Source organism: Manis pentadactyla, chromosome 10 (genome assembly GCF_030020395.1).
Source record: "Manis pentadactyla isolate mManPen7 chromosome 10, mManPen7.hap1, whole genome shotgun sequence".
Taxonomy (NCBI): domain Eukaryota; kingdom Metazoa; phylum Chordata; class Mammalia; order Pholidota; family Manidae; genus Manis; species Manis pentadactyla.
In genome coordinates this window covers 79,655,426-79,682,418 of record NC_080028.1, presented here as the reverse complement: position 1 = coordinate 79,682,418, position 26,993 = coordinate 79,655,426, and the positions used below count along the sequence as shown (strand labels likewise).

The 26,993-nt window shown below is 42.4% G+C and overlaps 1 protein-coding gene across 8 annotated transcripts in view; it reads left to right on the top strand.

The window, feature by feature from the left end:
• Positions 1-26,635, top strand: part of ARHGAP17 (Rho GTPase activating protein 17) — a 96,131-nt gene extending 69,496 nt beyond the window's left edge. For 2 of the 8 annotated variants that reach the window (XM_057487051.1, XM_036916915.2), the window contains 9 exons: positions 1,013-1,093; positions 2,794-2,907; positions 4,897-4,988; positions 8,085-8,241; positions 9,953-10,183; positions 12,216-12,361; positions 18,768-19,388; positions 20,541-20,564; positions 25,799-26,635. In XM_057487051.1, the coding sequence (XP_057343034.1) occupies positions 1,013-1,093; positions 2,794-2,907; positions 4,897-4,988; positions 8,085-8,241; positions 9,953-10,183; positions 12,216-12,361; positions 18,768-19,388; positions 20,541-20,564; positions 25,799-25,929 (1,597 nt within the window). In that variant the 3' untranslated portion in view covers positions 25,930-26,635. Of the gene's footprint in view, positions 1-1,012; positions 1,094-2,793; positions 2,908-4,896; positions 4,989-8,084; positions 8,242-9,952; positions 10,184-12,215; positions 12,362-18,767; positions 19,389-20,540; positions 20,589-22,318; positions 22,368-25,798 lie in introns of all 8 variants that reach the window. The other 6 variants (XR_008992148.1, XM_057487054.1, XM_057487053.1 and 3 more) reach the window with 6 other exon arrangements.
• The last annotated feature ends 358 nt before the right edge of the window (positions 26,636-26,993 follow it).

The following is a 26,993-nucleotide window of genomic DNA, read 5'->3' as shown; positions in this document are numbered from 1 at the left end:
AGTAAGTTCTTAGTCATGGTCATAGCCTGGGAACCCACTGTGGGGCCCAGCCTGCTGTAAGTATCCATGTTCATGAGGCTGAATAAATGGAACCCCACAATCAGGGCCGGGTAGGGGAGAGTTCTGGGATCGCTTTTTCTTGGGTAGTTTTCTCTACTCCTTCTACACCTGGACTCTTCTCTCTGTTCTGAGACTCCCAGACTTGTTCCTGTGAGGGAATAAACTTTTAAAAGCAGTTATTTGTCTACTGGTATATTGATTTGATTCTATACTTGAGAAATGTCCACATGGGCCACCATACCATCCTGGTGACACATCAACAGGCCTCTAGGGTATAATTGTGTTTTAACTCCTACCTGTAATACTCAGGAATGGCTCAGTTATGGAGGATGTTTTATTGAGACATTGTGTAGGCAACTCCCAGCAGTCTTTACTACAGGTGGTGGGTGGGGTTGTCTTCCTTTTCTGTGTCTGTGAAAGTTTCCACGTTGAAACTATAGCAGGATAGCTTATATATTTGCTTCCCAGCAGAAAAGGGCTGCTTCTGGGCCTGGAGCATTTGAGCATTACTGAGCGCAGGGACAGACCCGGGGCTCTGGGGCCTAGGAGCTTAGTGGCTGGGCCGCACTTGGGATGAGAGATCTGGGCTTCACGAAGCTGTACCTGAATATGCTCATTTCCTAGACAGATTGCCAGCGGTATCTTGTCTTCTGTGTGCCAAGCGTTGGTCTGGGTGGTTCCATGTGGTTATGTCCCAAACCCTCACAGTCACTTGGTGGAATGAACATTCTTGCGCCCAGTTGGGTGCATTAGGAGAGTGAGTCTTGGTGAGGTTCACTAACTGTTCATGGTTCATTGTTGTTTGACTCCAAATGTGCGTATTTCCAAAATCTGTGCTTTTTTCCAACTGTGCTTTCTCTGTTAATGAAGGCATTGTTAATGTAGCATACTAACACAGGTATTACTAATAATGTGTTTTAATAAATGGCTATGGATAATTTTCTTTTATTAGTGTGCAGGATCAAGACAAAAAACTTCAAGATTTATGGAGAACGTGTCAGAAGTTGCCACCACAAAATTTTGTTAACTTTAGGTATGTATGATTGACATTCTAAGCCACCAAGCTGCAGTGATTCTGGAATGAAGAAAGATTTAATCTGCAGCAGGAAGGCCATTTAATTCAGGCATGCTTGGCACATTTTAAAAATGCTGTGGAGAGTAACTTGGGTTTTCTGGGAATGGAATTGATGTGTATTATTGTGTTGCATCTGAAGCATCAGCATCATGTCTGGCATTAATAGGTAAGCTACCTGGATCGTTTTACCACTGCAGCTATTGGGAAAAAATTATAGTGACAACTTTGGTTGACTCTGTTGGATTTGGAGTCTAAATTGTCCATTATGTAAAAAGCAAATATTAATCAATACTTGTACTTTCTGTACTATCTTTCATGTATGGCACATAATTTAAACAGAACATAAATCATCCTACTAAACAAAATTTCAAGTAATGGAGATTACATATTACTTTATGGAATAACTATGTTTTTAAGAAAACTTAACTATGGAGTAAATTTCTAGAATTCGATCTCTGTCTTCCCTTTGACTGAAAATGTAACTTTGAAGAAGCATAGGGAGAGGACTTGGTCCAAAACAACAGGTACTTTTCTGGTAAAATTACTTGCATGTTACTAGAACTTCAATTTCAGTCTTAGGTTCTCTTACTAAGTTAAATACTTGTATGTTAATACTTATAATATCCCTTATTGATTCATTTAACACACCCATCTTGAGTTGCAGATGCTTTTACCCTATTCAATATCTTACAATGGAAACTAAACTACAGTTCTTGGTACTTTGAGCTTTAGCATTTTATTTTGTTTATTTTTGCTCTTTTTAAGTTTTACGGATTGTTTTTTTAAATAGCGAATACATTGCCATGGTTCAAAATTCAAAAGGTGTACAGTGAAAGTTCCTCTCCTCTTCCTATGCCCCAGCTACCTATCTCTTTTCCTGAGACACAGCCAATGTTTTCCATTTCTTGTATATTCTTTCATCAGGAGTTGATGCATACACTATCAAATGTCCATACACATTGTATATACATACAGTTCTCTCACACATCTCAAATGGTAGTTTAGATTGTGTACATCATTCTCCTCCTTGCCTTCTTTGCTTACTATACATCCTGAAAATGTTTCCATATCATTCCATTTAATACGTAATAATTTTTATGGCTGTATGGTACTCCACTGTAAGGATATATTCTGACTTCTTTAATCAACCCCTTATTGATAGATAGATGGGTTCTTAATTTTTTGCTTTTATAGTGCTATACTTGTACATAAGAGAGTAATATCTAAATGGTAAGTTAGATATCTTCATAATTATAAAGCATTTCAAATATAGTTTCCTTTAAGCAGTATACCTATATTTATGTACTTTTTTATTATGTTTGCTTTAAAAATATATTGAGCCCATTGTCACTCTTAATTTATTTAGGGGTAGGCAGATAAGGCATAAAGGAGAAATGGATTCGAAATATATAGCAAGTAGACATCGAATCACTGAAGTTTACATTTAAGTTGTTTCCCTCTTCTAAGCTCTAAACTACTATTCTCTGAAACAAAGAATACAGGGAATTTTTAAAATGCTTAACCAGAGCCAGATTCTGATTTAGTCACACTGCATTTAGCACCTGAGCAATCCAGGACTGAGCACCTGGGCAGGAAGATAACTATTCCTGCAGATATTTCAGAAGGTGTGCTTGTCCACTTTCTCTTTTGTTCTGCAGGTATTTAATCAAGTTCCTTGCAAAGCTTGCTCAGACCAGTGACATTAATAAAATGACTCCCAGCAACATTGCGATCGTGTTAGGCCCTAACTTACTGTGGGCCAAAAATGAAGGGTAAGTAATCTTTCCCCCACACTGTTATTTTAACTTCTTTCCACCTGATGGGAAGAATAGTAATATAACTCAAGATACATATTCAGTGTAGGATGCACTTCTGAAGTTGGTCTTTCCATTTAGCCAACATTCTTGGAGCACTGCTGTCAGCTGGGTGACTTTCTGAATCAAATCTTTCTATCTTTAATTAATTCATTCATTTACGTATGACCAGTCTTGTTTCAGAAAGAATTTATATGATTATTTTTCAAGATCCAATATCATAAGGCAAAATTAAGAATAAATACGTATGCAAAGGTGACTTACATACATTATAACCTATAGCAAATAAATTCCAGGTAGATCAAAGAGTTAAATATAAAAAGTGATGTCATAAATATATAGCAGGTAAGTATTTTCTAGCTTTTGGTATAGAAAAAAAATTCTGTACATAAAAGCAGTGCAAATTACACATTAAAAAATGATATATTTGGGTCTATAACAGCTAGAAACTTCTATATGTCAGAAAACTCCTTAAACAAATGGGAATTCACAAATTAGGCAATTCCTCCAAAAATATCTGGGAAACATAAAAAGGTCTTGCAAATCAATAGACAGATTTTCAGTCCTCAAAAAGAAGACTTGATGAAGAACATGAACGGGCAGTTCTTCACCAATCCAACAGGTTCTAAGATGGGAGTGGTCAGGATCCAGATGGGTGGAAGGGAAGAATGAATGGGAAGGGAGGCTAGATTGCAGGCAGAGCTTACATTTTAAGCTGGAATTTGAAAGGAGCTAGACTTCTGCTTGTTTGGAAATTGGGGTGAACATGGTCTTCCTGGTGGGAAGAGAGGTCAGAGGGATGATAGAGGAGACAGGTTTGGGGCAGCCAGACAGAGATCCAACCTCTTGGGAACTCAGTGTCCCATTTATAAAACAAGCCTCAGTAACAGTCCCCATGCTATAAAAACTACATGAGGGGAAAAAGCTGAAGCCCTGAAGCATGGAAGGTGCTCAATAAATGTCAGGCCTTTGCAGCTTGCGTGCTTTTTGGTATTCTGACTCTGAACTAGAATGTGAGCTCCTTGACAGCAGGGATGTTTCCTATTTATTTTCTTCCTTTTGAGTTCTGTATTTGGATATTTCTAACTTCTGAACATGCTTCTGAACACACAGAGTGGGGCCAGTCCATAGATATGACAAGCTTAATAATGTGTGTAAATGTGGGTGCTCAGGTTTTCTGATATAATAAGAGGCACACTGAAACAATGCATCCTCATGGTTTTATATATGTATTTATTTAAAAATTTTGATTTACAATGTGCTTTACAGAATGCTCATGAAATAAGTGTAGTTATCGTCTATCACCATACCTTGTTGTGAACGGCAAGATTTTGTGGCTGAGTAATATTCTATTGTATATATGTGCCACTGCCTTATCTATTCATCTATTGATAGACACTTAGATTGCTTCCCTATCTTAGTTATTATTATAAATAATGCTGCAGTAAAATAGGAGAGCATATATATATTTTTGAATTAGTGTTTTCATTTTCTTTGGGTAAACACCCAGATGTAGAATTACTGCATTATATGGTATTTCTGTTTTTAATTTTTTGAGGAATTTCTATACCGTTTTCCGTAGCTCTTGGTTATATTAAAGGCAAAATTGGTTTGTGGTAATCTTGAGATTAGAAGCTAACTACCATGACAATACTGTTGCACTGGGAAAATGCAACCCTGTTCGAAACCAGTTGAAAGCCAGCATTTTGACATACCATTGTTCTAGCTCAGCCCTCGCCGTGCAGACTAAGGAGTGACAGCTGAGTCAGGGTAATTTTCCTATTGGACGATCATTGCCTCAGTCATGGACCAGGCCTTGTGGATCTCATTTTTCTATTTGTACTTAAATATTTTATTGTTCGAAGATAATTGAATCACCCCAACATCATCTGCAGAAACTAGAGGCTGCCTAGGGGAAGTATTTTAACTCTGTGAACTTCTTTGCAGAACACTAGCTGAAATGGCAGCAGCCACATCCGTCCACGTGGTTGCCGTGATTGAGCCCATCATCCAGCATGCTGACTGGTTCTTCCCTGAAGGTAACCAGCCTTTCCACTGCACTGACTGCCAGAGCCACACAGTAAATGTATGATAGTATAAAAAAACTTTTTAAAGAAGGAAATACATAAGACTCATAGACATCAAGAAGGGACTAGTGGTTACCAAGGGGGAGTGGTTGGGGCAGATTGGGTTGGGGGGGAGGGGATTAAAAGGCACATAATTCCCAATCACAATACAGGTTGGTCACAGGGACAGTAGTACAGCACGGAGAATGCAGTTGATGACTCTGTAACATCTTACTGTGTTGATGTATAGTGACCGCACTGGAGGGGACTTGATAATATGGGTGAATGCTGAAATCCTGTGTTATGTATTTGAAATCACCATAAGACTATATATCAATAATACTTTAATTTAAAAAAAAATGATGAGGGGTATTATGTTTAGTACACATGGTGTGGGGGATCACAGAGAAAACAGTGTAGCACAGAAGGCAAATAGTGAATCTGTGGCATCTTACTACACTGATGGACAGTGACTGCATTGGGGTATGGGTGGGGACTTGATAACATGGGTAAATGAAGTAACCACATTGTTTTTTCATGTGAAACCTTTATAACAGTGTATATCAATAATACCTTAATAAAAAATTTTAAAGATAATAATAAATAAATAAATAATAAAAAAATAAAAAAAGAAGGAAATACATAAGTAATCCCTTCATGATGGCATAATTGGTTTTACTTTTTCATATTGCTTTTTAGACTGTTTGCATTCATATTTTAACATAATGGTAACCGTGTTATTTTTGTCTTCCACTTGTTTTCACTTAACACTAGAGTCATTCATTCAGCTTGTGTATATTGAATACCCACTAGGTGCCATATGTTTGCTGGTAAGACATGCTGTCTTCCTTGGAGGAATTTGGCCACTGGAGAAGCAGGCCACATAAGCAGAGAAACTGTAATACATGGCAAATTAGAAGGATAGGTGGATGGAGAATGATTTGACAAATTCAGATGTTAGGCACAAAGAGCCAGGGGTTGTTTTATATAAGAGGTGACATTGAATATTAGCTTTCCACTTAGAGGAAGGCTTTTTGTTTCATGAGGCAGATAGCTGACTTTATGCAAAAGTGTCAGAGCCAGAAATGTTGACTGGGGCCAGTTTGTGAAGATCAGAGTTGGCTGTGTCAGAGAATGAGGATTTCATCTTATCGGTGACAGATATTCAAATTGTGTTTATTACAATCCTGGTATCCTCAGAGATTCCATGGCCCACTTTGGGGGTACTGGTTGGGCAAGTGTTGGGAGTCTGGCCCTCCCTTACCTCCTTTGCCCAAAACAGCCCTTTGTCACATCCACTGGAGTATAAGTTCCATGATGTCAGGGCACCCTCATCTTTTCTTTACCACTATCTTCACACACATCAAGAATCACGCCTCTACAAATGCTGGTGAGGATGCAGAGAAAGGGGAACCCTTCTACACTGCTGGTGGGAATGCAAATTAGTTCAACTGTTGTGGAAAGCAATATGGAGGTTCCTCAGAAAACTAAAAATAGAAATACCATTTGACCCAATAATTCCACTCCTAGGAATTTACCTGAAGAAAACAAGATCCCTGCTTAAAAAAGACATATGCACCCCTATGTATATCACAGCACTATTTACAATAGCCAAGATATGGAAGCAACCTAAGTGTCCATCAATAGGTGAATGGATAAAAAAGATGTACATATACACAATGGAATATTATTCAGCCATAAGAAGAAAACAAATCCTACCATCTGCAACAACATGGATGGAGCTAGAGGGTATTATGCTCAGTGAAATAAGCCAGGTGAAAAAAGACAAGTACCAAATGATTTCCCTCATTTGTGGAGTAAAAAAACAAAGCAAAACTGAAGGAACAAAGCACAGACTCTGAGAAGGGACTAGTGGTTACCAAAGGGGAGGGTGGGTGGGGAGGGAGAAGGTGATTAAAGAGCACTATAATTAGCAATCACAATATAGGTAGGTCACGGGGAAGGCAGTCCAGTACAGAGAAGACAAGTAATGACTATAGAATCTTACTATGCTGATAGACAGTGACTGCAATGGTAGGGTGAGGACTTGATATGGGTGAATGTTGAAACCACAAGGTTCATATGAAACTTTGATAAGATTGTTCATCAATGATACCTTAATTTAAAAAGAAAGAACCATGCCTCACTTGTGTAGCTTACTCAACAAATTAATGGATATTGGCATTTGCCTAAGATTCCCTTTGAGAAAAGGAGCCTTACAAAGCTGCTATAGGCAGTATGGTGATGTAGCATTTTGTATCAAACTGTAAGTATCTCTGATTTTTTTTATGAAGCAAATAAGTAATCCATGCTCACTGTCCTCTGCCGTAATTCATGATTTCTTTTTTTACAAAAAGGAAAGCAGAGAGTTGTGTCAACTTATCCTCTGAGTCATCCCTCCTCCCCTGTCTCTAGCTTTTCTGTTTTACCTCCCCCTGGTTTGATAAACCATTCTCAGAAGATGGATTGCCTGGGGCTTCCACTTGTGAGACAGGGAGGGTATGCGGATGGGAGAAAGAGGCTTCCGCCCTGGCGGGGTGTTTGAAAGCTCTCTCCACCTGTGTGCTGTGCATCTCCTGTCTAGGCAGACCTCAGAGATATTTCAGGTTTGGTTCCAGACCACTGCAATAAAGCGAGTGTCACAATAAAGCAAGTCAAATGAATATATTGATCGCCCAAAGCACATAATAGTTATGTTTACACTATCCTATAATCAGTCAAGTGTGCAATAGCATTATGTCTAAAATGCAACATTCACATCTAATTCAAAAATATTTTATTGCTAAAAACTGCTAACCATCTCGGAGCTTTCAGCAGCTCATAATCACTGACCACAAATCACTGTAACAAATATAATAATAATGGAAAAGTTGGAAATCTCATGAGAGTTGCCAAAATGTGACACAGACACACAAAGTGAGCAAATGCTGTTGGAAAAATGATGTCAATTTCTTGACACAGGGTTGCCACCAACCTTCCATGTGTAAAAAGCACAATATTTGAAGCACAGAGACGCAAAGTGCAGTAAAATGAGGAATGCCTATACACTTGTTTCTTTTCTCCTTGCAGAAGTGGAATTTAATGTATCAGAAGCATTTGTACCTCTCGTCACCCCAAATTCCAATCACTCAACCCAAACTGGAAATGACTCCGACTCGGGGTCCCTGGAAAGGAAGCGACCTGCCAGCATGGCGGTGATGGAAGGGGACTTGGTGAAGAAGGAGAGGTATGTTCAGAGCTGTTCCCTCAGGGCAGCAGTAGATGTCACGTAGAGAAATCAGCCCCTCCATGTCTGGTACTGTCTCAGTGAACTTGGAATGTGACATTGACCCACTGTGCTTCCATGACTGTTAGTGTCCAGGTGGCTTAAGGGATTCTATTCTAGCTCATTCCACACATTAATCTGACCGTAAAGCGGATAGGTGGCTTGTTAGTTGACATCCGTGCCATATGCTTGGTGGTCTGTGATGAGCCTACTGTGGAATGGCACTGTGCACATGTTAAAAATTCACCTAAATGTACTTGACTAGGGGAATATAAGAGAAAAGGGGAAAAAAGTTAAATATTGTGGATATATGTCCAGGAGTGAATGTGAGAATGACCCATCTCTCCTGGTGAGTTGTATGTTTTGGTGTTTAAAGAGACATATTCCTGGTATAACTTGGTCCCTCAATGGAGGACAACCACCAAAGCTGATGTTCATCTGGAGAAATGCCAGTATTTGCCAATTCTGGAAGGAAGAAAATGGCTGTGTCAGACCTAGTGAGAGACAGTGTGTCTCTGTACTAGGCTCCATGGGCAATCTGGGGGTTTTTCAAAAGTTATGAAGGGTAAGTGTGATTTTTGCCTACAGATGCCAACCTATCCTGGATGTGTGATGAGATGCCACTGTGTTCCCAGGAATGCTGAGTGTTAGGCCTGAGTGAAGCAATGTGCTCTTCTTGCATACATGTAATAATATTACTAGAAGTAGTTCTACATTAAAACTAAACAAGCTCTCATCTTAATTGCCCAATTTTATAGTGAGGTTTGTTTTCTGTTTTGTTTGCTTTGTTTTGTTTGTTTTAATCCATAGCAAAGGAAGGTGCTTTACTTTCCTATTCTGTCCCCACATAATAAACCCACACTTACTATGTGCAGAAGTTTTACTTACCTGAGCCTCCATTCACACATATGATAGCACTTCCTGATGACAGACAGCCCACAACAAAATTAGCCTTCTTGTATTTTAAGTTACAGAATGCAATGTTCTGGATCCAGTTGGCACACAATAAACAATTCTCAGTTGCCTGCTTGGGTGGATTCTCCCCACCAGCTGACTAAGTAAACATGAACTCACAGAGCCATGTGTCTTTTTATTTGTTGAAATGAAAATTTTTGAAGTTCATACACCAGTGGGCTTAAGTGAAACTTCCTTCTACCCTATCCCCAACCACCATCCCCTTCCCAAAAGCAACTAGTTTTTTTCCAGTGTTATATCCTTTGCATATGCACAGTTGAGTGTTTCTGCATCTCAACTTAAGAGGCAGTGTGGTGTGACAACCTGACATTGTCACTGGTAGGACTTCTGCACTCAGTTTCCACCTTGTTCCCAAACACACAGATTTGAGATGGGCATTAGGTGCAAATAAACATGCTGACATGATGGCACTCACTCAAGATGAGGCCTGCCTTTGTGCTTTTGGCTGCTTGCACTGAAGTTGAGAAAGGACGTTGATCGGTTCCAGGTTCATTTGGCTTGCTCAGGTTTAAAGCCAAGTTGAATTGCTTGCTTGGGTGATAAGAATGACCACTGATCTGGTTCTTCCCACTTCACTGCATGCTGGGCAACTTGGGTATCCCTTCCTCTATGTGGGTTTTAACACGTGTGGACCGATGGACTTCTTTCTCAGTAGTCGGCTTGCATGGTGTGTTGACTGTTTCTTCTCTCTATGTAGCTTTGGTGTGAAGCTTATGGACTTCCAGGCCCACCGGCGGGGTGGCACCTTAAATAGAAAGCACATTTCCCCTGCTTTCCAGCCACCACTCCCGCCCACAGATGGCAGCACCTTGGCTCCAGCGGGCCCAGAGCCCCCTCCCCAGAGCTCTAGGGCTGAAAGCAGCACAGGGGGTGGGGCTGTCCCCTCCTCTGCGGGCACACTGGAGCAGGGGCCAAGCCCGGGCGACAGGTAAGGAGGCCGGCTTCTGAGTGGGTGCTCAGTGCCCCAACCTTCTTGAGGTGTGGGCCTGTGGGCATGGCCTCCAGGCCCCAAAATCACTCAGCATAGAGTGAACCAGGCTTACCTTCACTCTTCTGGATGTCAAAGGATGGGAAAAGACTGCAAATTGTCTGCTTCCTTCCTGCTTTCAAAAGAAAGCAACATTTGTTTGCATTCTTTGCCATACTGCTCTGGTGCTGGAAGCTAAGCTAATAGGTGTCTTAACAGTGTTATAAATCTCTCTTACCTGTTTGATGTTTACTCTGTGTTCATTTTCTTGTTGTCATCTGGTGTGCTAACTAGTAAACATTTAAATATAGATTAGAGTATTCCTGGCATTCATCCATTCACTCATTAATTCATTTCCTCACTCATTAATTCATTCACTCACTCACTCATCCCTTCCTCCTCCCTACCCATTCAGTCACTTGTACTGAAATTGAGTACTGATTGTGTGCTGGACACTCATCTAGGCATACTAGGTGACTAAGATCCCCTTACCCCTCAGCTTTCAGTCTTGTAGGGCAGTTGATACCTGAGTACAAGGTAGAAAATATGAGGTAGATTTTCTTCAGAGGCTCTTGTGACTTAACCTTTGGATTAGCAACCTGGAGTTGGGTGCAAATATATAGCAACTTTAAGAAAAAGTTCCTTTAAACTTGAGATTATTATCTCATTTGCATGGATTCATTTTTCCACACTGACCCAGGCAGGTGACCACCAGAGGCCACTTCAGGTGGTTCAGAATTGGCAGCTGCTGTGAAAGATGGGCCCTTGTACAGAGTATGTGCTGAGATTTTTATTGTCATTTGCTCTACCTTGGCCATCCAGAAAGCACTAAATGATCATATATAAAGTAAAATAAGTGCCTAAAGCAGGGATGGCCTATTTATCCTTGCAGTTTTCCCCCCACAGAGATGAATTTGCCTTGGGAGAACTCCCTCACCTCAGCTTCTTTGGGTGGGAGGGGGAGTGCCTCATGGTATGTGAAACCAGCTGCTTGAAAGATAAGAATCATGTGAAATCCTCATAGCTGAACTCTGAATGCTTTTTGCATTCCTGAATTCTGTTTTACATAATTTGGGGAAGTTCACTTTTTGGTTAAAAATAACTAAGGCCTCAAACTTCCTAGGGCTTCATATGCACATCACAAGCTCCATGTTGTCTTACAAATTAATTGCTGCTCCATATGTGTATTTGTTTTAGCTTAAATTTTTTTAAGAAAGAAAAATGTTAGCAAACTCACATATTTTCTCTTACCTGTGGCATTCAATTTGTTTAATCAAGGCTAAATATATTAAAAACAATAATTAGTCTGCATGGCAGGACAAATAGAATGCCTGTTGTCAATTTGCTCTTTGTTTTTTATACTCTAGATATTTTTGTGTACCTTTCACTCATGGCATTCACTCTTTGGTGACCTTGACAGAATGTAGCTATTAAGTTTAGCATAAAAAATTCTGAGCCAGGAATTAGAAAGCCTGAGATCTGATCTCTACCCTGCTACTAACCAGCTTTGGGCTTCGAGCAGTCATTTAGCCTCGTAGAGTTTCTCTTTCCTCAAGTCCCGAGTATTGATAATAACCAAGAACTTTATAATCTAGGGCATTAGTATTTGCCCAGCTTTTGCTTAGTTTTTTACAATATTTACGTCAAAATCTCCTTATTTTGAAGTCCAAAAGCCCTTTCATGTTTTTTAATATTGCCCAATTTAAGTGCAAGAAAACTGGAACTTAAAATTTCCTGTTGTTTGCTGTGAAATGGTCTCTGTCATGATATTTGAGTGGCAGAGTAGTTGGAAAACAGTTCAATGCAATGAATCTCATAAACTATGTAGGCTGTGTGGCACCAAGTTCTAGCTCCATAGGCCCAGTGTAAACTTGAGAATTTTGGATCACCTCCTTGCCTGAGGTAAAAACTGGTTGGAATTTTATATTCTATAGCGTGCTTAGCTTTCTAGCTGGGAATGCCTGACATCTGACTTGACTTCTGCTCCTCTTAGTCCTCCAAAACCCAAGGACTCTTCAGCTGCATCTGCTCCTGCACCCGGGAGAAACAACAGTCAAATGGCTGCTGGCCAAAACCAGGCCCAGACAGTAGCCAGTTCCCACAATTCCGCTGGCCCCAGCCCTCACGCTTTGCGCCGAGGTAAGTAGCCACGTTTTCTCCATGTGCTTGGGAAGACATGTGCAGACCTCCTCCTTGTGCTAGTGAAGGAATTCAGGTCATAAGGCTTTCTAGCAGTTCGTTTCTATGCCTGTTATAAAAAGGCAACAGAAAAATCAGTCATTTAATAGAAAAATCATTAAAGAGAAATGAAAAAATGGGAAGCATGAAAAGCAGGCATTTAAGAATATGTTTAAGCAATGAAGCTTAACAACCAAAAAGTCGTTTCTCCAGGAACACTCCAAGTTTCCCAGGAACAGGGCAGTCTGAGCCCTTACTCTGGGAGCTGCCACACCTCTGTACAAGCCAGGCTGTATGGGTCTGTGAGCCTCTGTGCCCTCTGAATTGGAGTCAGGGCTTTCTGGGTTCTGATTGACATAGACTCTGACTTGTCCCCACCCATGCCTCCTGTGTCCTCTGCTGAGCAGCCAGGGGAGTTGCTTTAAAACACAAAGCAGATATGTCATCTCTTGGTTGGAATTCTCCAATGCCTTCCATGCAGACCTTGCTATGTGGACTGGCCTGGGGCTGCTTTACTTCTTCCCTGTCTCACTGCACTTCAGTCATGTTGGTCTGCTCTCTGTGCCTTGGTTGCACTAAACTCATTCCCCGTTCAGAGTTTACACGTTCGTTTTCTCTTCCAGAACATCCTGGCTTACATCTTCCTGTAGGTTTTTTGTTTTGTTTTGTTTTGTTTTGTTAATTTCATTGGGTGGGAACATTTAACATGAGACCTACCCTCTTAAATTTTTAAGCGTATTGTACTGTGGGTACAATGTTGTATATAGCAGAGCTCTAGAACTTACTCATCTTGCATAAATTAAAACTTTATGTCTGTTGATGATCAGCTCGCCATCACCCCTGTCCATGCCTCCCTCCCCACAGCCTTAGTAATTACCATTCCATTGTCTGATTCTGTGAGTTTGACCGTTTTACACACATGATGTGAATGGAATCATGCAGTAGTTGTCCTTCGTGACTGGCTTGTTTCACTGAGCATAATGTTCTTAAGGTTTATCCATGTTGTCATATATGGTGGAATTTCCTTCTTTAAGGCTAAATAATAAGCCATAGGATATATATGCCACAGTTTTTTACCCAGTCATCTGGATAAATATTGTGGCTATTGTGACTAGTACAGTGAACATGGGAATGCAAAAGTATCTCCTAGAGATTCTGATTTCAGTTATTTTGGATAAATAACCAGAGGGGGGTTTGCTGGGTCATACAGTAGCTCTGTTTTTAATTTTTTGTGGAACTTCTGTACTGTTTTCCATAATGGCTGTACCAATTTATATTCCCACCAAGAGTGTATAAAGGTTCTACCTTCTCCACATCCTCACCAGTACTTTTTGTCTTGGTTTTCTGACAACAGCCATTTGAATAGGTGTGAGGTGTTACCTCATTGTAGTTTTGATTTGAGTTTTCCTGATAGTTAAGTCTTGATATTGAGCACCTTCCCATTTGCCTATTGCCCATTTGTACATCTTCTTTGGAGAAACATCTCTTCAAGTCTTTAGCCCATTTTGCAATCAGATTATTAGTTTTTTTGCTATTGACTTGTAGGTGTTACTTATTATTTTAGAAATTAACCCCTATATCAGATACATGGTTTGCAAGTGTTTTCTCCCATTCTGTAGGTCACCTTTTCATTCTGTTGATCATTTATTTTGCTGTGCAGGAGCGTTTTAGTTTGACGTAGTTCCACAGATCTGTTTTCTCTTTCGTTGCTTGTGCTCTTGGTGTCATGTCCATGGAACTGTTGCCAGCACTGATGCATGAAGCTTTGCCCCTGTGTTTTCTTCAAGGAGTTTTACAGTTTCAGGTCTTACACTTAAGTCTTTAATCCATTTTGAGTTGATTTTTGTGTAATATGTAAGATAGGGATCCAATTTCATTCTTTTGTACGTGGATATCCAGTTTTCCCAATACCATTTGCTGAAGAAACTATCCTTTCCCCATTGTGTATTCTTAGTACCCTGTCAAGATCAATGGACCACATATGCATGGATTTTTTCTGGGCTCTCTATTCTGTTCCACACATGGTTCCTTCTTATCATTCAGGTCTTAGCTCAAAGAGTACTTCTTCCGAGAGCCCTCCTTGACACCTCGCAGCCCCGTGCCCACCACTCACACAAGTAATTCTCTGTCATATCACTATTTCTATTGGAGTATTTTTCTTGATCTAACATTTTAAAGTTTTTTTTTAGCTTATTGCCAGTCTCCCATTGTAGCTCTTAGAGAGCTGGGAGCTCACCCAGCTCATGCCATCTGGTATCCCTAACTCTTGTACTGTGCCTGTCATGGAGTGGGCACTCAGTAAATATCTGTGGTCTGGGAGCTCCAACTGCCTCTTAGTTCTGGAACAACTTGGGATGATTTTCTCTCCCCCACCTGGGACATTTGGCAATTTCTAGAGACGTTTTTGGTTGTCACACTGGGGAGGGTAGTGTTACTGGTATCTAACAGGTAGAGGCCGGGGTGCTGGTGAACATCTTGCAGTGCACAGGATGCCCCCCACCAACTCAGAGAGAGTTATCTAGCCCCAAATGTCAGTATTGCAGAGGTTGAGAAACTCTGGTCTAGAAAGGGACATAGTCATTGAAAATGTTTCTAAAGCCAATTAAATTCCATGTGAATTAGGCTGTCTTATGTCTTAACTCCCAACTCGCATTTATTAGAATGTGAATGTTCCTCACTGTGAACTGAATTGTGTTTTTGGTAGTCTAAGAAACAGTTTATTATGACAAGTGCATTTTGTATATAGTGAAGAATATTTTATTTTTGTATTAAAAAAAATTTGAATTCAATACTATCTTAGACTTACAGGAGAGTTGCAAAGATAGTATAAAGAATCCCTATGTAGTCTTCACTGAGCTTCTCTTAATTTTAACATCTTATAGAACAATTATTGAAATCAGAAAATTAGCATTGACACAGTGCCATTAGTAAAACTTCAGACTTCAACCACGTTTTCCCGTCTCTCCAGTAAAGGTTTCCTTCTGTTCCAGTATTAATCCAGAATCCCACATTGCATTTATTTTTTTTATCTTTTATGTTTTTTTAAGGTGTACAATGTGATGATTTAATATATTTATACATTGTGAAGTGATTACCCCAATCAAGGTGTTAACATCCAAAATATATAAGGAACTCATACAACTCAATTGCTTTGAAATGATTTAAAATCACTTTAAAAGCAATTTTAAAATGGGCGAGGAATATAATTCTGAGTCCATATTCTTTTTGTCATCTTCTCTGTAACCAGGACCGGGGAAATAGAATAAGTTTTGCCATTGAAAAACCTCTAGTTACTTGGGAAAATGAATAGACATGCTAAATACTTAGGGGAAAAACTTGAAGGCCACACATATATAACAAGTCTGTAATAATATTGCATAGATGAGTGACAGTGCTGAGGGAAGCCAAGGAGGTATGTGGGCGGGTCTTTCTGAGAGGCGGGTAGTAGAGGGATTCCACTGGGCAGAGACGAGCTGCAGCATGCACTGAGAGGCCGCACCTCTTAACTCCAGAGGCAGGGCCTTACAGCCATAGGACAGAAGTCAGCTATGAGCACGATCACTCTCGAGAATCTGCATAAAGGTGCCCCATTGGAGGCTCAATAAACCCGGGGTACTAGGTGGGTTTTTTTTCCCATGTTAGATCTCAATTCCTCAGTCATTGACTCAAGTTTAGGGGCAATGCTGCTCTTGAAAAAAAAATGTGTGTGCTCAGCAGGAATCAAAAATAATGTCAGAATGAAGATGCTCCCATTCAGGGAGGTGTGTGGGCTGGGACTGGCCAGGGAGCAGCCACGGCCCTGCTCCCTCATTCACATGTTGGTCTCTCTCCCTACCACTCTGTGGCTGAGCTCTGACTGTTGAAGTCTCGAGTGTTAATGCATGCCACTGATAACTGCACTGTAGTGGGGAATAGTGGACACTGGTCCCTGTCCCCCAGGGCCAACTGTCCCCAAGGCCTAGTAAGAAACAAAGATGGATAGGCCCGGTGGAGCAGAGGTGGATGTCCCGCAATGCCAGGGAGCATGAACAAACAAGGCTGCTAAGTGGCCTCAGGAATGGACAAAGTCAGCAGAGCTGGATATTCTCACAGGATGCTGGTCATGGTGAGAGGCAAATGTGATCAGTGGGAAAAGGTGTTGGACTCAAAAGCTTTTGCCTAAAGTCACATAGCTGGTTAAAAGCTGCTAATTAAATCTTTCGTAACTTAATTCCTACAAATATAAAGTAGAAATAAAAATGCTTTCTTAAGGGGTGCATTGTAGGGATTAAATGTGATATGTCTTTGAAAGTGCTGTCTTTATGAAGCATTACACAAGTTTTAGGTGAAATTTGTATAAATTACAGGCAGGGAGGCAAATTTGGGTGCACTGCTTAGTTGCAGACCCCCACTTTATCTTTCTTAAGTCCATCCTCTCCTCTGAGCCACTGTCATCTTCATCTGCATCCCAGCTGATCCTTAAGGGAAATTATGTCCTGTATTCCGGGTATAACCTTTTCAGATTGAGCTGTTGCATGCTAGCCACATTAGGAGTCTCTCCTGCTTCCTGCTTCCTGAAATCACAGATCTCAGGCTTCCTCGAAGGCCCCCACCTCAGCCTCCCAGCACCTTCCTAGGGGGTCTTAGACAAGGCCTGCCTTTCTCCCAGCCTGGCCCCACCACACTACTCTCATGCTTCCTCTCCTAAGCCCCTCTGTACCCTTAAATGTCAGGAATGAGCTTTTATTCAATATGAATTTATAGTCAATATTGCTTAGAATACTAGAGATTTTTCTAAGATTGCTTTTGGTAACCAGAGTACAGATAATATGCCAAAGATCCCTTCCTTTGTCAGCTGGTTGGTTGTTTCTGTGGGAAAAGGTCATCCAAGGTCCAAGGTCAAGTTCTAGGCTAGCATAGCAGAGAGACTGTATACCCTTGTCATTCCTGAATTCTGGGCCCTATGAGCAGAGAACCAGGCAGCACAGGAAGGAGGAAGAGGGAAAAGAGCCCAAGGAGTCCACAGGACATGGATGTGATCCTCTGTTCTGCTAGTTACTAGCTGTGTGACCTTTTGTAAATAAATACTTGACCTCTCTGAGCCTCAGTTTTCTCCACCTTGAAATGGATATGAATGCCTGTCTTGTAGTGAGCTTATGAGACTTAAGGAAACAATGTATGTCAGGGCCTAACTTGGTGATGTGTTAGGTAAATGATATGTGTTAATTTCTTTCCTTCACTTCCCACTTCCTTTTTGGGAAGATTAGTAGGATCTCAACAGAAATTTTAAAATGCTGAAGTATTTCCTTCCACCTGCCTCTCCCAGCCCAAAAATCAGGTCTTCAGACCCATTGTTTTCCATCCCACCCTCCTCTATTCCAAATTCCCACCCCTTAGGTGATGCTGATCTCAGCTGGCACTGGGAGAGAAGGATGTGATTCAACTCTCCTTAGAGAAAAAATTCCAAGACAACCTCTCAGACTGATTTGTACTTTTATCCAGAACACATCTCTTAGCTCACATTATTCTGGAATTGGTAGAAATGCTGTTAGTACAAACAAAAACAAGCCCTGTAGGAGAAGATGACTCAGGGCAAGGGGCCATGGTGTATCCAGGCAGATCAGTGTGCTTGGGGGCCGACCCCTTAGCACTTCTTGGTTTTCTCCGTTTCTTCCCACCATCTCAGGTCATGGAACAAGGGTACTGATGAGTGGGCTAGTGCAGCAACTCCACGGGGGGTGGCCTCTGTTAACTGATTTTTCTTATCATTATTGAACTTTGAAAATGACGGGTCTTTAGAGGCCTATATGTATATAACGTGTTTCTTAAAACCATGCTTTTTACTTGGAAACAATTTCAGATTTACAGTAAAGTTGCAAAGGTAAAACAGAGAGTTCCCATATACCTCTTGCCCAGTGTCCCCCATTGTCACCATCTTATATCTCCATGGTTTATGTGTCACAGAGAAGAAACCAGCAGTGGTTCATTAATCACTATCCACTACACTCCAGTTTTGTTTGAATTTCACCAGTTTTTCTACGACTAGCTGTTTTCTCTTTCAGGCATGCTCTCACCTAGGGGACCGCCACATTCAGTCACCATGCACCCTTAGCTGCCTCTGGTCTGACAGTCTCACAGTCTCCCTGTTTCCCCGCTGCCCTGATGGGCTGGGCAGTCGTGCTGCTCAGGCGTTTTGAAGGAACCTCTCAGTTTTCACTTGTCAGGTGTTCTGGCTGGGCTGGGGCCACATGCTTTGGGGAGTGCCTTCCCAACTGCACCCCGTGGGCCCGTGATTTCAGCCAGGCTCACTGCTGGCCAGGCCGCCTGGTGGAGATGGTGTGGGCAATCGCTGTGCTGGTCTCACTGAAAAGTGTTTCCCCCTCCACAGCTGTTAAAAAGCCTGCTCCAGCACCTCCGAAACCTGGAAACCTACCCCCTGGCCATCCTGGGAGCCAGAATTCTCCAGGAACGTCTCAGCATCCACCTGGCCTGTCACCAAAGCCATCTGCCCGAAGCCCTTCTCCTCCCTCTCAGCACCCAGGCCAGGCTCCAGGCCAGCCCTCTGCCCCCTCGCAGCTCTCTGCACCCCGGAGATACTCCAGCAGCCTCTCTCCCATACAAGCCCCCAGTCACCCGCCGCCACAGCCCCCGATGCAGGCTGTGCCTCTGGTGCACGCCAAACCAAGTGGCCAGGGCCAGCCCGCCCCCGGGGCTCTGCCCAGTGAGCATGGACTTGAGCAGCCATCTCACACCCCTCCCCAGACTCCAACGCCCCCCAGTACTCCACCCCTAGGGAAACAGAACTCCAGCCTGTCAGCTTCTCAGACCCAGGCGGCGAGTAACCCTGAGACTGCACAGGCACATACTGGCACTTTGCCGAGGCCGAGACCAGTCCCGAAGCCCAGGAACCGACCCAGCGTGCCCCCGCCCCCTCAGCCTCCTGGTGCGCACTCAGCTGGGGACGGTGGCCTCACCAGCGCAGCTCCCACCGCTTCCAAAATAGTAACGGGTAAGTACGAAGTCGGTTCAGACATCTCTCCTGTCCACTCTACATTGCTTTTCCTAGTACGCCTCTTCATGTAGGCTTCCATTGATAGCAGGGGTCAGCAAACTACACCCACAGGCTAAGTCCGGCCCCTGGTCTATTTCTGTGGATAAACTTTTACTGGAACACAGTCCCACCCATTTGTTTACATATTGTTTCTGGCTGCTTTTGTGCTCAAATAGCAGAGTTGTGTAGTCCTTTCAGAGATCATATGGCTCACAGAGCCTAAAATATTTACTACCTGGCCCTTGAAGTTTGCTGGCTCCTGTTTTGTAGGTTTGTCATGTGTTTAAGACCTGTCTACAATTTTATTTTTCTAAGTCTAATGACCTGATGCAGGTGGACAGTATTATATACAACATGAGCATGAAATTCATTTCTTAGTGAATTCCTCATTGAACTACTTATTTTCCTTCTGAGAGTAAAGATATTCACAGTAAGTGAAGCATTTCAGGTGTACCTTTAAAAACGTGATTTGTGCCAAATTAGCTGCTCTGGGAAGGGAGACCTCAGGGCCTGATCGTGTCAGGAGTACCAGCCTCTAGTGGTAAGGGAGGGGAAAACCAGGATTGTCCCATGATTGCCATGGAAACCTGTTTTAGGTGGTGCTGATTGTACAGATTTTAGTGGGCTCCCCAGTGGGATTTTAGTGGGCTACCCAATGGCAGTCTAGAACATTTGTCATTTATGATTTAAAAAAGAAACTCCATCCCAGGTGCTCTAATATACTGTTTGATTTAAGGATGGGATGGACAGACTTTTTTCTTTTAATGTGTTTTCAAATATGGTCATTGGGAGCTTTGAATTATTTCTTACAACAGCCTAGTTTAAAATTTTCAAAGTGGAGCTATTTTTAGAGAAGCTGAAATCTGCCTCTGGGCTCTCCAGCCATACTGAGTGACTTCTCAGCTGAAAATGAGCCAAGGGCACACCCCAGCCTGGTACCCCAAACGATGAGGGTTAAATGACTGTTCTATTTTGCAACAGTATTTTTTTTCAGGAATGTTATGCATAATTTGCATGTGTTATAAATGGGTAATAACCTTTCTGATGACACCTCTGCTTTAATTTCTAAAAAGCGGAGCCACATTGGTTTGTTTGTTTGTTTCCCCATAGATGCCCTTCCTAGCGCCCTCACAGGTGGGGAAGGTTTCCAGGAATAAGGTCTGTAACCGCCCCCAGCAGCTGGCACCACAGCTCAATGCTCCTGCTTAGCCGTGTTTTGCATATGTGCTTTTGGCTTTGTGCTCAGGAGCAGCCACTTGACCTCAGGCCCTCAGTTCCTAGCCCATAGACATCACTTTTGTTTTTATCCTAAGCATTTTGAGCTGCAGTGCTCTAAATTCAAGAGGTAGCTGTCAGTAGATTGGGAGCCCGATTTCAAGCCATTTACATTAAGATACTGAGAATGTCTTCCTCCTATTTGGTAAGCCTTTCCCAAGTGTCCTGCTCTTCTCAGCATGATTCACCTGTCACTGACTGGCTCATCACATCCAACCAAAGAGGACTCACTCGGCTGCAGTCAGCACAGAAAATTGTGTCCCTTGTGTCTTGAGCTGTAATTTTTAATTTTATATCCTAAGTGCAAGTTAACTGCATGGAGCTTCTTAATTTGATGTCTGAAATTCTCGGGACCAAAAAAACATCTTCCTGCACAAATCCCACACTAAATCCCCTTGCATTCTAGCGTGCTTCCATTTTGCTTTCTTAAACCATATGAGCTTTTCAGAAGGCGCTGGGAGCTCACGTGAATCATGCCTCTTGGTCCACATCTGAGCGACAGAAGGCTCTCATTACATGGACATTTGCCTTAATCAGCAGATCTGATCCTCGAGCCTTTGGTAGGCTACTTAGAGTGCTCACAGCTTTGGTCTGAGTAAGACTTTCTGTAGGAGCCAGAGAGGAAAACAAGAATGCAACCTTTAAAACATGTCGCCGGGCACAGGCGTGACTCTGCCTTCCCGACTCCTTGGTGACTAACCCAGAAGTCTGGGGTTGCCCAGTTGGGTGTGGAGGTTATTTACATGAGTGAAGTGACTAAGCCCTAATTAAGGCTGAGCCTTTTAACAACTCCCATACTGGTGACACACCAGATTTTATTCCCAGATCTTTCCTTATATTTAGATGGAAAACTACAAACCAGAATTATATCTGTTCTTTAAAACTGTTATTACCTGGGGTGTATTTATTCCAGAAAGCTATTCTATTGATCTGCCACAATACTGTAATGCTCTGTACTTTATGAGTTAAGTGAAATTTTATATTAAAAATGCTTTTCCTTTAGATATTAGCTAAATATTTAAAAAACAACCAATGCTATGAATTCTCCTAACTCAAATTCCAGGTCACCACAATTACCTTTGTATTACAGAATTAACTTTCAATTTCTTAAAATCCCCTGGACTGCCATTCGGAGTGCACAAGAGGCCAGCATTTAGAGTTTATAAATCTGTTAGTGTAGGTCATGCTGCTAATGACCATTCTTGGATATAGCCATGGGGTATTTCAAGAAGGAGAAAAAGTAATTTTCTTGGACAGGCAGTCCTTCACTGTGCCATCATGTTTTCACTTGGAAAACTTTAAACAGACAAATTCCCCAAAACAGGTTATTTGTTTGGAGCATTTAATCCTAAAAAGTTGAATTAAAGCCTGGGGATTAAGATAAACTCTAGGGGTAGATTATTGCTGCCCAGCAGGTTCAGCAGCCATCTCCTAGCATCCAGCACTGGAGAATGGATGGATTCTGGCGTCATTTGGAGTCTCCTTTTTGTTGTTACTCTACAAAGCAGTAGGATTTTAGTGTCACAAGTAAAAGAGTTTACATCTTGCTGTTTTTAAAGTAATAGATTTTAGACAAGAATGTTCTAATTGAAACATTTTATTAAATAATTTAGATGTATGAGCTGCCATATTCAGTAAGAACTGAAATTGGAATATTTAATGGTAAGGAAAAGGCACCTGATTGGCCAAAGCATTTTTGCTACTCTGTGATCATATTTGTGCACTAATGCCTGTTACTAACCGGTCACCATAACCCCGCCTGCTTGCATCCCTACTAATAGTGCATGTGCTAAAGGAGCTGGGCTTCCTTCGTGCATGTTGTCAATTTCCCTGAGTACTAAGTGTGGTCACAGATGTTTGACAGGTGGTCACCTGGTTACTTCTTTGATTTCCATCCTTTCCTATCCCAGTCAGGCTTGAGGTGTAGCAGAAAGAAGGCACGTTGCAGAGTTGGACATGCCTGAATTAGAATTTCAGCTCTCTCTGTAACACCAGGCAAGGGGCAGCCTGGGTGTTCAGTAAAATGGTGATTTTGTGAGAATTTTTGTTCAAGAGATTAAATCAGATAAAATTAGAAGAGCATCTTACAGTTTGTAATATACACTGGGTCTGAATAAATGGTAGCTATTTATTACCACTTTTATTTTGAAGAAATGATCAGAGTTATGTATTAGATTCATATGTCAACACTTTAAATGCTTGTTTGCCCAGACCCAGCCTTCCAGGATCTAGACACAGGAGGTTTGAGGCCCAGGCATCCACATTTTGATTCTGATGCACTACTTGTTTTTCCTAATATTGGTTCTTTACTGGGTAAAAAGACAATACTCAGGAGTAGAAGGTATTTCTTAATTTAGTGAGCCTGAGAATACCCATGAGTCATTCGTCCATTGTGCGATGGTAAACCAAGTCACTCTCATAGCAGTCATTAAAAACTCGACACTTTGCTGCTTCTCATAGTGTTCCTTTTAAAAGTAAACCCTGTTATGTCATGAAAGTGATGCATTAAAAAAAAACCATTGATGTTGAAGAAAATTTGGGAACTAGAAACAGTACGTCACCCTTCTACAATTGAAGTACACTATTCATAGTCTATTTTTTTCCTCAAAGTTCAGGAGGGTGCATGATGGTAATTATTTCATTTCATTATTTCAGTAATATTTCATTAAGCAGATGTATTAAGTCAGTTGGACATTTAAGTGGCTTTTACTTACAGTTTATTTCTAAAATAAATACCAGAATCATGTCAAGGTAAACATCAGTGAGATATAAACAGCATCTTTCTTGAACAAGAATAATAAAAAGTTGACTCAAAGTCTCTTAGAGACTGGCAAGGCTCTCATAGCCTAGAGTAGAGGAAGTCATTCTCCCAGGCTCTGGGTTAGAGAATGGTCGGAGGAGGAGTTGATTCACCCTGCAACTGTGCCTGAGACGTTTCATTTCAAGGATTTGAAATCTGTTACCTGGCAAAGTGGCTATCCACAGTATCCTTGGGCTTTTTGAAGGGTAGGTTCACAACCTAAAGCACAAATTCTGAATTGTTGAAGTGACACGTAAATTTCTAGGACCATCCTTTAAATTAGAGAGTGCCAGTTCTGGCCCTCAGAGGGTCCACCGCCTTCACTTGAGGGTCTTCCTTTCAGATACTCAAAAAAGGAAGAAAGCTGGTTATGTTTGTCCCAGACCCAGCTCAATGGTGAGCCTCCTCCCACTCTGCCTGTGAGCTGAGGCTGTGTCCTGGGCCTCCTCTCTTGTTTTTTTTTGTTTTTGTTTCTTTTAATATAATATCAATCATAGGAACTTAGCTCCAAGCAATATAGTCAAAATCCAGCCCTCCTTGGAATGCATATAATGAAAAATGGTGCCTTATGTAAATTCATAGCCAGAAAGTTTTTTAGAGGCATTCGAAAAAAAAAATAAAGAAAGAAGAGTTCCTGCAGGTCTCTTTCTAAAATAACCTTTTCCTCCTTTTTAACTAAAATGAACCAGAGTGCTTGAGACTCAACCCATTATCTCCTCAGATACGTCTTCCCTCCCAGGACACTCACTCAAAGACACACAAACTCCTTTGGGGAGGAGGGATAGCTTTATGTTGGTTGAGAATTTGGTCCTGCATGAAGAGTTGAGTGTGCCAGAGGCCCCCTTTCTTACCTCTGCAGTGGTAACTCCTGCTGCCTTGGGTGTTTTCATGGGGGTTGGTGAGCTGATGTCATGACCTGTGTGGGGCACTCAGCACCGTGTCTGGGTGGTGGCTGCTCAGTGATGTCAGCAATCGCGATGAAGGTCAGCCCCATTCTGAAAGCTGGCTCTGCACACATGCTGTGAATCTTACTGCTTCTTGGGTGTAAATGGATCTGTTGTTTTCTTCAAGAAGTGGTTTGTGTAAGAGTAAGAGAGGAGCTGGAGAGAAAAATGTACCTGCCAACCTCAGATAAAGCAGAGGGGCAGGCAGGAGGCAGGGGAAGTAGGCTTCCCTGTGCTCCTACCACACATTTTTTTCCCCTGAATATTTAAGTCATGTATGTTCATCATAAATAGGGAAATTCAGAAAAGTGCAAATCCAAAAATTATATATGTGACATTGAAAAAGAGGATAGCAAGTTTGTCCTCTGAAAAGGATCTGTGGCCGATAGGTATTAGTTTGCATGTAAACCCAGATATTACCAAGCAGAAATCTGATTAGTGTGAACAAGTCTCTGCCTCATGCATCTGCCACTAGGCACAGCAGTTCCACAGTTTCTTCTAAACTCTCTGGGCACAGAAGAGATCCTGGCTGGTTGCACCTGTCTTGTTGGGTTAGGATAATGGTAAGGGGGTTGAATTCTCAATGGATTTCTTGTACCAGTGTTGTCTTCCAGACACAGCTACTTCTTTATCTGAGGCTATAGGAAGGGAGGGTTAGAAAGATGGTTAGGCTGGATGACTATCCCATCTACCTGTCTGTCCAGCCAGCCAGCCAACTGACCAGCCAAGCAGCCACAAAATTTATTGAGCATCTGCTATTTGGCAGTGTCTGGGGACATCTTTACTTGCCACACTGGGGGAGAGAGCTGTGTACCGTCCATGTGGTAGAGGCCACGGATGTGACCTGATGTCCATCCCACAAGGCACTGGACGGCCCCCGCACCCAGGATGATCCAGCCCCAAATGTCCCTAGTGCCGAGGGTGAGCGCGTAGCATTAGCAACAGGAGCAAGAACTCACTGGCCTCAGAGAACAAGCTTTTCCCAGGGAAGTTCATCTATTACTGCCGCCCAGATGTTGTCAGGACATTTCACTTAGTGCATTAGAGGCATTGGTAAAAGTGGGGTATCCTTTCCTCAGTCAGAGCAGTCAGATCCTGCAAGGATGTGTCTCTGAGGGCTGCCACAGGCTCACAGAAAGGCCACCAGCACCTGGAGGTGGGGCTGTGCCACGTGGCTGCCCCTCGGGTCTCAAAGGCTTGACTCAACTGCTGAGGGCAGATGGTGCCTCCAGTAGGGGAATGTGTGTGCATGGGCTGACTCTTGAACCTTCCAGCTTCTCTTTGAGTGTTCTAGGGTGGCCTCGAGGGCATCACCTTATATTGACACCATGTCTCATGTTTTTGTCCAGACTCTAATTCCAGGATTTCAGACCCGCTTCGCATCATCTTTCCTGAACTGCATTCGGACTCAGCAAGCAAAGACCTGCCTGGACGCCTTCTGCTGGAAATAGATAATGATACCGAGAGTACCGCCCTGTGAAGACAACCCCCAGCCCTCGTCCCTCCCACTCTACTGAGTGGGACGGGGGCAGGCAGACACTTCCCTTTGCAGACCAAACAGTGAGAAGCTTTGAGTGGAGGGCACAAGGTAGCCTTCCCACAGCCTGAGGAGCAAGTGGAGGCCGACACTTAAAGCTAAATGACCTGTGTCTTGAAGGAGTCAGCTTTCTTTACATGGGGCAGAAATCACGCCAAAAGGTTTTAAAAAGAACAGAAATATGTAGCGTGGAAGAGATTATTATTGCCGAGACATGTATAGGAAGCTTCTGCCACTGCAGTTAATGCAGGCGGCGCCAGGGGCAATTTGGACTGAGTGAGAAGCTCTGCATCAACTATCTATTTAAGAAAATACACCCACTGTGCAAGCCGCCTACTTCCTGCTACTGGGACTTTGATTTTACGTCAAGAGAGAGGATCCTGTCCGCGGGCTCGCCGCAGAATCATTTTGTATGAAGTATGGTCGGTGTCTCCCCGGCCCCCTCAGCCCCACGGGCGCTGATGGTGACTGCTGGATCTGTCACCTCAGCAAACTGGATGTGGCTTGTGCCTTGGTGGATTGCCAGGATGTGGAAAGAAATGTACTGGGTTTTTTTTTAAACGATGTAATTGCTACTTGATAAGGACCGAACATTATTCTAGTTTCATGTTTAATTTGAATTAAATATATTCTGTGGTTTATATGAAAACTTTATAATTCTTGGGGGCAGAACTGTGCATTGTGTGTGTGTATGTGCGTGTTGTCACTGGGACACCTGAGGGTCTGACTGTGACTGTACAGGTGTGAACAAACAGCAACGTCACAGCAGTGACACCAGCCGCCAGGTGCCCCAGACACCTGCACTGGCCGTGCCTCAGCAAATGTAGCAGTCCTGACACCCTTCCTTGTCCATCTCGGGACACGTAGACTCTGGGAGGCCAACTCACGGGTTCAGTGCACGAGTCAGGAGCCATTGCTTTCCAAGGGGTTCCCTTTCCCAGTGGCTGGAAATCACCTCTTTCCCAGGATTGAAATACTTGGGAAAAGTGGACAGGGAAATCACTTTT